Consider the following 10,753-nt stretch of genomic DNA (forward strand, 5'->3'; position numbering starts at 1 on the left):
TTTTAAAATTGGTTAACCGAACCAAACTAATTTTTAAAAAATTAAATAAGAAATGACAAAGTATTAAACATATTTTCAAAAATTTGAAAAAAAAAATAAAATTGGATAATCCTATAAAATTCAGTTCAAAACTGATTAACTTAAAATTCAGTTTGATTAATTAGCATCGATTTTGTTTTGATTTATGATTTTCTCTAAACTAAAAATTCAATTCAGTTTTAAACACCCATTGTTATTATAATAGATTTTGTTTGGGGCAAATTAAGAAAAAAACTAGCATTATATATACCTAATTTTGAATATACAAAATAATTTCTACCTGTATCTTTAATCAACCTACGTATAGATAATATGTTTATTTCACATATAAACAATATAATGAGCATTAACAAATTTAACTTCTTTATACGGTATGAAAATTCTTTTAAGTTAACGAAGTTTGATATTGGTAAAAAAAAAATATTAATGTTATTGAATTACGAAAACTTTTTTTTGGTTAAATCATATAGTGCAAAAAGTTATAATTTATTCTTCTGAATTTAATTTAAAATGGTGTTGATTCAATTTGCATACTACTATTAATTTTACAATATTGTATCAATTTCAACAGTATTAATAGGGTTAGATTCGAATCAAATTAACCCTTCTTAATATGATGTTCAGCTCAGTTTGAATTGAAGTTTCAGCTTAATAGCTTATCTTGAGTTTAGCTCTAATCTCGCCTCTTGTGATGTTGTTCAATTCAATTAGTGATTCTATTTAACCCATCGATGATTTATTTATCCTATCAATAATATTATTTATCTAATTGATAATCTATTTGAATAAATTCGAACTCAAACTAATAATTTAAAACCAAAAGACTTGTTCTTATTCAAGGTATAGTGAAATCTCAAAATTCTATTATCTAACTTTTAAAAACCTAAACACCCACCTATGTGTTATTTTCTGTTAAAAATATTAATTAAGGTTAAAGGTAAAATTATCATTTATTAAAAAAATCAAAGTTTTATTATATTTTCCTCCATGAGTTTAAAAATATCACATTCCCCACATCTAAAGTTTCCAACTTTTAAAAAGTGGTCATTTCCCCCATAAACTTAGGGTTTTTTCCTTTTTCTTCCTTCAATTATCGACAATTTACTCTTTTTTCTTTGCCATTGATGAAGGAAAACTTACAAATCGAGACACTGATGACCAATGAACTAGGGCAAAGAATGAAGGTAATGAATCTTTGTCTTTATCAAATCTTATTGAACGAAGAGAATTGGCTTCAAACGAAGCTTCTATTTTTAACTCATCTCCTGTTGAAACCAAATCAATAAAAAATGAAGCTAATTGACGTCATCCGATACCGATTTAACGAAGATGAATATTCATCATTTTCATTCTTTGTTGTCGTTCATCATTATCAATGTCTCGATTTGTAGATTTTTGTTTGTTTGTAGTAGAGAAAGAAGAGAAAGTTATCGGCGGTTAGAGAAAAAAAGAGTAAAAAAACTAGATTTGAGAGAAAATGCCACTTTTCAAAACTTTAGGATTTAGTATACTGGGGATGGGAATAAATCCTTCGGCCATAATTTAATATTTAAACAGAACTTAAAGCAGGCGGTATTATGGACTAAGTTGGAATCCAATCCCAAGTGAACAAATGACTCGAGTGCACGAAGATCCATATCCGCAGGAATCGTTAAATTTTTCTCTTATACAAATTCTTACACTCTACGTGCCCTTTTAATCTGCCGATCTCATGTTTGCAATCCTATTCTTGCTCCGTCTCTTTCTCTTTTTTCTTCATTTTATCTCTCACACGCGTCCTCCTCTAATCTTGCCACCTTGCATTGATAATCCTTTTTTTTTTCCCTATAAAACCCCCTCGCCCATAGATGCCATCTTCATACTTCTGTTGCGAACTTCTCTAAGAGTCTCAGATTCTCTGGACAAAAATGGTGAACTTTAAAGTCATCCGCAAGGATACTTCGCCTATCGAAGGCCAGAAGCCTGGCACTTCTGGCCTCCGCAAGAAGGTTAGTTCTCTTTTTTTCTTTTCGACTCTCGATTTCGTATCGGATCTTGTTCTTTTTTTGATCATCATCATCAAATCGTTAAATATGCTTTTCGGTGATCGGTTCTGTTTAGTTCGAATTGAATCAAATCTCGTCTGTTTTTATTTTAATATAACATTCTTTGAAGTTAGCTTGCTTGAAGTTGAAGAGTTCTAAGTGTTACATTATGACTCCTGATTGATGTAGATCTGACAGTGGACCGAATCATTTAAGCGTAGAGATATCACTTATATAATGAAATTTAGTGATTAATTATCGCATTTGATAGGTTTGACCAGTAACATAAAGATGTTATAGGTTTTAACTGTTGACGGAGCAAGAATTTTAAGTTAAAGATTGAAAATAAAAAATTGTCACTTAGCTAGATTTTTTTCTTTAATTGTTGTACTGGATCTTGTTGCTATGCGTGATCGTGATGGTGATCATTGATTGCTGAGAGTCATAAAAAGTTAAGAATCTGATTTTATCTGATGCATTTTGAAACGCATTGATGCATTAGACTGAGATACTCGGGGATAGTGTCTTTACTGGTGTCCCTGGATCATACTATTTAACATTATATATTAAAGGAACCAACGTGATTAGTTTATATATAGAGATAATACAGCTGAATTATTTTTGTTGTAGCCTATTTCTTTTCCAAGAGTGTTCTCTGTAAAATGCCTGTGGTCGTTAAGATTGCTTTTTCTTGTGTTGGCTGGATGTATAGGTGAAAGTGTTTATGTGGCCCAATTACATGGATATTTTAATTGCATAATTTCTTATTATGTTGGCCGGATGTTTTAGGTGAAAGTGTTTATGCAACCAAATTACCTGCAAAATTTTGTTCAATGTACATTCAATGCCCTTACACCAGCAAAAGTTAAAGGTAGAGTTTCTATCCTGAATGGGCTTTCAATTCTTAATTAAGATTCTTGTTTTTCTGTTCATGTTCAAATTTCTCATTGTGCTATGTATATGTATGTATGTATGCATGCATGTATGTATGTTTGTGTGTGTACAGATCTATAGTCTGAATAAGGAAGCCTAGACCTGGAAGTCAGGCTCAGGCTGGGCATTTAACACTGATCACTTTTTTCTTCTTTTGCTCTGTTCTTTTTTCTTAACAAAAATGCTTATGTTAGCCTAATGATAATGTACAATTAGTTGTGTATTCCAGTTCCAGAAATGCATCATTAAGTGTAATGGTTCTTTGATATTTTTGTATGTTATTCTTTGTAAATTACTCAATTTAGAGAATATATTATCTGCTTCTTTAGAAGATTGTACTTCAGTATCTAGTTTTTGATTTATAAATAATGTCACCATTCATTATTATCACTTCTTCATTTTGAATATGTGTATAATTATGTGTATGTGCATTCAGATAAACTGATTATATGTTATTTCAGTGAATGATGATAACTAGTAAGCTATTGTTCATGTGTATAGGTGCTACACTTGTTGTTTCTGGTGATGGCAGATATTACTCAAAGGATGCCATTCAGGTACCTGTACATCTTATGTCAAAACAGACACAGCATTTGAAATTCCATTTCCTTTTGGTTTGTTGTTTGTTTTTGGATTATCCTTGTAGTGCCTGTTTTCCTCTCTCTCTACTCAATCATGTGATGCAATGCAATCCAATACAATTTTATCTTTGATGGTGTTTTTATTATTTTTGAAATTAAGTGACATGTAATTAGGGCTAGATTCAAGCTGAGCTGAGCTTGTCTCAAAGTTGTTTTTGTTTTGCTTGCTTAAGGGGAGTTGAGCTCAAATTCAAGCTCGAATTGAGCTTTAAGCTTGGCTCAGTATTGTAGCCGAGCCAAAAAAAACTAAAACGACGTTGTTTTGATACAAATTGGTCAAAACGATGTCATTTTAGTCGATTTTATTGAAATTTTATAGGCTCGCAAGCTTGGCCAGGCAAACACCTCTAAAACTTGAACTTGAATTCAAGCTCGTTTTAAGCTAAAAAAGACTTGGCTTGAATCCAACCCTATATGTAATTGGTCAATGAAAAACACTTTTGGATGTAGTAGAAGGCTAACTGACCCTAAGGGTGCGGTTGGGAGGGCTTTACATGATGGGCTTTTGTTTGGTAGTACTTCTTGCAAGATCACTTGTTAACACTTCTCAAATTACCAAATGATGGTTCTGTGGAAGTGCTTTTGTTTCTGTAGCCTTGCATCACAAAATAAGTGATGGAAAAAAAAAAACTTTTGACCATATGGAAACGCCTTTGACAAAGTGAAGTGATGGCTGAGCTTACCTGCGAATCAAAAAACATGATATTTAACTGTTCTACTAACACTTTGTGTTAGACATTAAGTGCTTCAATCATGGAAAGTGTCTAGTACTAGAAAGAGGTGTAATATATTTTCTTGTTCTTGAATAAAATCAGATTCAAAGTGTCCTTCAATCACCAGTTTGTTTATTACTTTATTTTCCGTGAGCAGTTAGTTTGCAAAATGTTTACTTTTGAATATGGTTCTTGTGTTGTTGTTAAGGGTGTTCTATATCCACCACTAGACAAAGATGTAGATGGTGATATTTGTTAACTTGAGCTGCTGGAGAATATGTGTTATTACAAAAAAAAGCATTTCTTGCAACCTAAGTGAAGCATTATGGTCTATGCTACTGCAATCAAGAATTTTTCTATGCTTAGATTTTGCTTTGTTGGTATTTATTATGGATGGGTGGTTGTGCTAATTATACTCATTTCTCTGGCTTATAGTTTTTTCCTTGATTTCTAATGAGAACTTCATGCTCAGTATTTCTAACCTGTTTATCTGATTTACAGATTATAATTAAAATGTCAGCTGCAAATGGAGTACGGCGAGTGTGGGTTGGTCAAAATGGATTGCTTTCAACTCCTGCTGTATCAGCTGTAATACGCGAAAGGGTTGGGGCTGATGTGAGTTATAGTGCTCTGAAGTTCAACATTAATCTATTTTCTTTCATTCATCTTTCAATTTTTGTTTTTCTTGCAAACCTGTTTGAAAATGTTTAATGACAGTAAGTTGACTTCTAAGTTTCAATATCAGGGATGCAAGGCAACAGGGGCATTTATACTGACTGCAAGTCACAATCCAGGTGGTCCTCTTGAGGTCAGTTAAGCTTTTTTATTTTTCTATTTTTTGTTTCCATATTACTCTTTTGTGTAGAATAAAAGTCAACATTGGTCACTTGTTGCCCTGTCTCACTTCAAATGTACTGGATGAATGAAATGGACCAGACATGTTGGAAATAATAATATAAATAGACAATATACCCAAGTCCTCTTTACAATTGAGATAGGTGAATTAAGAGAATTATTATATGATATTTCATTTGGATAATATAAAATTACTATAGACATTAATGTATTAAAGTGTTTGAACATTTTGTTTGCTATATGCTTGGATTCTAATCATTTGATTCTTTTTAAATTTTGTTTATATTGCAGGATTTTGGTATTAAATACAACATGGAAAATGGTGGACCTGCTCCTGAGGGAATCACTGACAAGATCTTTGAGAATACAAAAACAATTAAGGAGTACTTGGTTGCTGAAGATTTACCAGATGTATGACTCCACTCCTGTCACAATTTATTCCCTTTACCCCATCTGTAGTTCTTTGTCTTTAGTGTTTCTTTCAGATTTGTTTCTTTGTTAAAATCTTCTGTATGCATCCATCCCAGGTAAATATCTCAGCCATAGGTGTAACCAGCTTTGGAGGACCTGAGGGACAATTTGATGTTGAGGTTTTCGATTCAGCCAGTGATTATGTGAAATTGATGAAGTAAGTTGTTTGTTTACATCAAATATTTACATGTCTTGTCTTTTTCTGAACTGGGAACCATTTTTAAATAATATTTCTCACTTACACTCTCTGATCTAGTCTTTTCTTACCTGATAATATTTGGTTGCTGTGGTGCTACAGAGCATAAAATAGGAGACTTGATTTGATTTCTGCCAACTGTAAAATATTTACTACTTGATAAGAGAATTAATGAGCATACGCTCATGCTCTCGAATTAGTGAGGAAAAAGAATGTTCACTGGACTGCCTGACCCTCTACTGATATACAACGCTCCATTAGAATAATGACAGAAAGTATATGTTTTAGGTTGACTTCTTTCCAATTTATTTAGCTCTTGTTTGGTTAATATTTATGTTGAATTTCTCCCTATGCAAAACACAAATTCTGAAATCAAATGTGTTTGTGATACATAGCTTTTTACTGATTATATAAATCAGCAGGATCTTACTTTTCTAATGGGATTGTGACAAGATTGAGGCATCGCTATTTGAAACTAGATATACTTATTTAAAATTATATATTACCTTAAAAAACTTGTGATTGACATTATCATTTTTATAAACCTTGTTTTGTTGGAAAGAATGTACTCTTGCATGTTGCCTCCTTTTAAGTCTATATTGAAGTTGTATATTATTTTGCTCTTGTTGATATAATTAATTTGATATTGGTCATATTGATCCATTGCAGTACGTTTGCATTTCTTTTATTGTAGTTCTACAATATTATTGTGAGAACTTTGCAAAGTGTCTATTATTTTTGTTGTATTTATCTTCTTTTTAAAACACCTTTCCAGGTCAATATTTGATTTTGAGTCTATTAAGAAGCTGCTTTCATCCCCTAAATTTACATTCTGGTATGAATCCTCTCAATTGTGTCTATGGTGCATAATATTCTTTTTCTGATATATTTATTTCACTATCTCTTAAATGCTGAAACTTCTTTGACTGTCATTTAAAGCTATGATGCACTTCATGGAGTTGCTGGTGCCTATGCAAAACGTATTTTTGTGGAAGAGCTTGGTGCAAAAGAAAGTTCATTATTAAACTGTGTACCCAAGGTCTAGTAAAGTTCTTTGTCAGATAATTACATTGATATTTTATCAGCTCTCACCTATTTATTTATGATCTTATTTTTATGCATTGCCTCATAATAAACAGGAGGACTTTGGTGGTGGGCATCCAGATCCAAATTTGACTTATGCCAAGGAATTGGTTGCTCGTATGGGCCTGGGCAAAACTCCCTCTCAAGATCCACCAGAATTTGGTGCTGCTGCTGATGGTGATGCAGATCGTAACATGGTCCTTGGTAAAAGGTAGCGTTTTCACTTGGTTTCTTTGTGAGAGAGTTCACTTTAATGGTAATTTACCACTAAAACATGTAAAAAAAATCTTTGCTAGGTTTTTTGTTACTCCCTCAGATTCAGTTGCCATCATTGCTGCAAATGCAGTTGAATCCATACCCTATTTTTCTGCTGGTTTGAAGGGAGTTGCCAGGTTTGATATTGTTCTGCTTAGATTCTTTTGTATCGGTTTGTATTCATTTGTGCATGTGCTGTGTTGATCTCTATCTGTTTAGAGCAGTGATTCTCAATCAATGCAATATTTAGTGAATCATCTAGGATAAAAAAATACAGAGTATTTTTTTATTTATTTCAAATTCTTATTATTGGTGATAGGTCTCACTACTTAAGGAAAACAATTATACTCTTAAGAGGCTTGTGATAAAAGTATTGGGCACAGAGAATTGCATAACAAATGACTTCTTGATGATGGGACTTTAGGTTTCGTTATTTCTCTGAAATTTTTGGTAACTTTTGAATCTTTTATTCACTGAACGTTTATGCATACTGAGTGCTGACATCTATATTCTTAGCTTATTTTAATGTATCATCATAGTTAATGTTTATGCACACTGATATTTATATTCACTAGTACACTTTCTGTGATTTTGAGAATGCAAGTTTTATGTATGAGAAACCAGTTAATTTCATAAAAACTTTGGAAAATGAATTAAGTTTCTGTGATATGGTCGGTTATGTACTAAAAGTTTTTGACATCTTTGTGCATTGTAGGGCAGTGTAACTTGCATTTTCTGTGTTCTGAACTTGTTTAGAAACTAGTTACTTGCCTTCTCTCAAACTAAGCTATGTTCCATCCCTGAACTTCCTGATTCTGTCTTGGACTGTCTTGGCATTTCATTGTCTGATGTATTCTGTGGTGTTTTTATTTATTTATTTATTTTTGCTAAGCCACTTTGTGTTTTTGCTTATATCTAAAATTGTATTTTGGTTTGCTATTTGCAGGAGCATGCCAACATCAGCTGCCCTCGATGTTGTAGCCAAGCACTTGAATTTGAAGTTTTTTGAGGTATCATGTGTTACAAGATTTTTTAATGAATTTTGCATGTATTGGAAGGCACATAATTTGAACATTTATATGTACCAGGTACCTACTGGGTGGAAATTTTTTGGTAATTTGATGGATGCTGGATTATGTTCAATATGTGGAGAAGAAAGTTTTGGAACTGGTTAGTGGTTGGCCTTTTTCCTTTTTAAATTTAAGTAGCAAAAACAATTTAAATATAAAATCACTAGATACTTGAATAAAGCTGTTTATTTTGGAACATTTGTGAACAGGCTCTGACCATATACGTGAGAAAGATGGAATCTGGGCTGTTCTAGCCTGGCTATCCATACTTGCTTATAAGAACAAGGAAAACCTCAATGGGGATAAGCTTGTGACTGTTGAAAATATAGTTCGCAAGCATTGGGAAACTTATGGTCGCCACTATTATACTCGATATGACTATGAGGTATGATATAATTTCTTCAGTTTAGGTTATCATCTGCTATCAATATCTTCATTATTATCTAATTTACTCAAATTGTTGCTGAAGAATGTGGATGCAGGTGCAGCAAAGGAATTAATGGCACATTTGGTTAAATTGCAATCTTCCATTCCTGACGTTAATAAGTACATCTTTGAAAGCAATAACTCTTTTGTATGATGAATATTAATTTAGTATAATTTTTTTTTTCTCATGAATGGTCATCTGTTCAATCTGGGTGACTTTTAAATTTCAAAATTTTATGCCTATAGTGAATTCTAAACTTTCTAAATTGGTTCTAACTTCTAGTTCTAGATGTATGTGACTCAGTGTAATCCTTAAAGAATAAATGTAATTTTGATCATGGTCAGTAGGATGTTACAAATTTTTTATAGATAATCCTCAAAACAATCCTAAAATATCTGATCTTGTCAGAATCCTTAAATTAGCAATGAAAGTTACAACTATGTAGCACAATATTTTTGTTGGTGACATTTGCGTGTTTCTTCTGAAGCGCTTAAACTGTCTTTCATTCAGACTTGTGAAGGGGATACGATCAGATGTGTCAAATGTTGCCAGTGCTGATGAATTTGAATACAAAGATCCTGTTGATGGTTCCATCTCAAAGCACCAGGGTATCCGATACTTGTTTGAGGATGGATCACGATTGGTAAGTGGACTGCCTTATACTCTTCATTGCTAATTAAATAACCTCAGCAAAGCAAAACTTATCTATCAGGATCTTAAATTTTGGGATGCTACAAAAAATGAAACCAAATAGAATTTGGGTTTACAAAACCTCAGTTGATTTGATTTCACTGTGAAATGGAGGTTTCCTGAAGGAATTGTTCTTAAGAACTGCCGATTTGATTTCAATCCATTTCTCACTGTTACAAATATCATGCAAATACCGTAACCATTGGGAGAATTTCTTCTTGAAATTGTTTGTAGAGGATTAAACTTCTTAGAACTGGAATGAAGTATGCCTTCTTTCTTATCCATCTGGATACTGTTGTGCAGGTTTTCCGCCTCTCAGGAACTGGCTCCGAAGGTGCAACTATCCGTGTCTATATCGAACAATACGAGGAGGATCCTTCAAAAACTGGGAGAGATTCTCAAGAGGCACTTGCTCCTCTGGTAAGATTACTTTTCCTTTCTCGATGTGACCAGACATTTTTCAGATTCAATCATCAAGCCAACTTAAAAGATTTGATGGCATTACAGGTGGAGGTTGCTTTAAAACTATCCAAGATGCAGGAATTCACCGGCCGCTCGGCACCTACTGTTATTACATAAATGCAGAGTGTTAACATACACAAGAAGTTTGAAAGTCATCTCCAGTTACAATAAAAATTCTGTTTGTGTCGATTTCAGGTGCAGAACAATCGGAAACTTAACCGAAACTCATACTTGTTCATTACCCAGTTATATCTGTTATATTTGTTGTTTGTGGTTTTGCTGCTGCCTCATTATAAACAGATGAAGAGTGTTGTGACTCAGATCATTTCCTGATCAAAAGTTTTGTTGTTCCAAATAATTTGAATGTGCTTTATTCATATATTTTCTCTTTGGTTACTTAATTGTTATACATGAAATTAATGCTCAGTTTTAACGATGTGGACGGCATTCTATTTTTCTAGTGGAAGCCAGTTGTTTTAAATGGTCTTCAATTAAGGACACTTTAAGGTGTGCGGTTGAAGGATGCTCTTGTTTTCAAAATATAGCTGGCATGGTCCAGAACAGTGAAGTGGACATAGAGCTCGATCAAACCTGGTGTCAAATATAAGAAAAAGTCTATTTGAGCCTTTGGTAGAACGGTGTGGAAAGGAATAGGAGTGGTGCAGGCCGATTGAAGGGCAGTCAGCGTCTGGCGGCGACTTTGATTGGTAAGTATCGGTTTTTTAATTCAAGTATTTTACATGGCATTCCAGAATCTAGCCAGCCACCTGCTGTATAACCACAACTTGCCATTTAATCAACAACGAATTGACTATTTAGGACTTATTAATCTTTATTTCCCGTGCCTCCAATTTTCATGATGCCTCCAACTCTACCCATACGTCCAATTTTTAT

At 33.1% G+C, this 10,753-nt stretch overlaps 1 protein-coding gene across 3 annotated transcripts; it reads left to right on the forward strand.

Annotated features, from left to right (window-relative positions):
- Positions 1-1,874: 1,874 nt before the first annotated feature.
- Positions 1,875-10,236, forward strand: LOC123214996 (phosphoglucomutase, cytoplasmic). Of its 3 annotated transcripts, none has more exons than XM_044635020.1 (18): positions 1,875-2,027; positions 2,853-2,934; positions 3,498-3,553; positions 4,852-4,965; positions 5,096-5,158; positions 5,497-5,616; positions 5,733-5,833; positions 6,648-6,707; positions 6,812-6,911; positions 7,012-7,166; positions 7,252-7,347; positions 8,157-8,220; positions 8,299-8,380; positions 8,490-8,665; positions 8,750-8,854; positions 9,195-9,350; positions 9,701-9,817; positions 9,905-10,236. In XM_044635020.1, the coding sequence occupies exons 1-18, from the start codon at positions 1,947-1,949 to the stop codon at positions 9,974-9,976; spliced, it is 1,800 nt and encodes a 599-aa protein (XP_044490955.1). In that variant the 5' UTR covers positions 1,875-1,946; the 3' UTR covers positions 9,977-10,236. The 3 variants fall into 3 exon arrangements, with proteins under 3 accessions (XP_044490955.1, XP_044490956.1, XP_044490957.1); XM_044635021.1 differs by having other exon boundaries at positions 8,750-8,826; positions 9,218-9,350; XM_044635022.1 differs by having other exon boundaries at positions 1,881-2,027; positions 2,776-2,934.
- The last annotated feature ends 517 nt before the right edge of the window (positions 10,237-10,753 follow it).

The sequence above is a fragment of the Mangifera indica genome, chromosome 4 (genome assembly GCF_011075055.1).
Source record: "Mangifera indica cultivar Alphonso chromosome 4, CATAS_Mindica_2.1, whole genome shotgun sequence".
Lineage (NCBI taxonomy): Eukaryota > Viridiplantae > Streptophyta > Magnoliopsida > Sapindales > Anacardiaceae > Mangifera > Mangifera indica.

Coding starts and splice junctions, on each gene's coding strand:
- LOC123214996 (XM_044635020.1), top strand. CDS start 1,947: ATGGTGAACTTTAAAGTCATCCGCAAGGATACTTCGCCTATCGAAGGC. Junction 7,348..8,156: donor GGTTTGAAGGGAGTTGCCAG/GTTTGATATTGT, acceptor TGCTATTTGCAG/GAGCATGCCAACATCAGCTG. Junction 8,221..8,298: donor TGAATTTGAAGTTTTTTGAG/GTATCATGTGTT, acceptor TATATGTACCAG/GTACCTACTGGGTGGAAATT.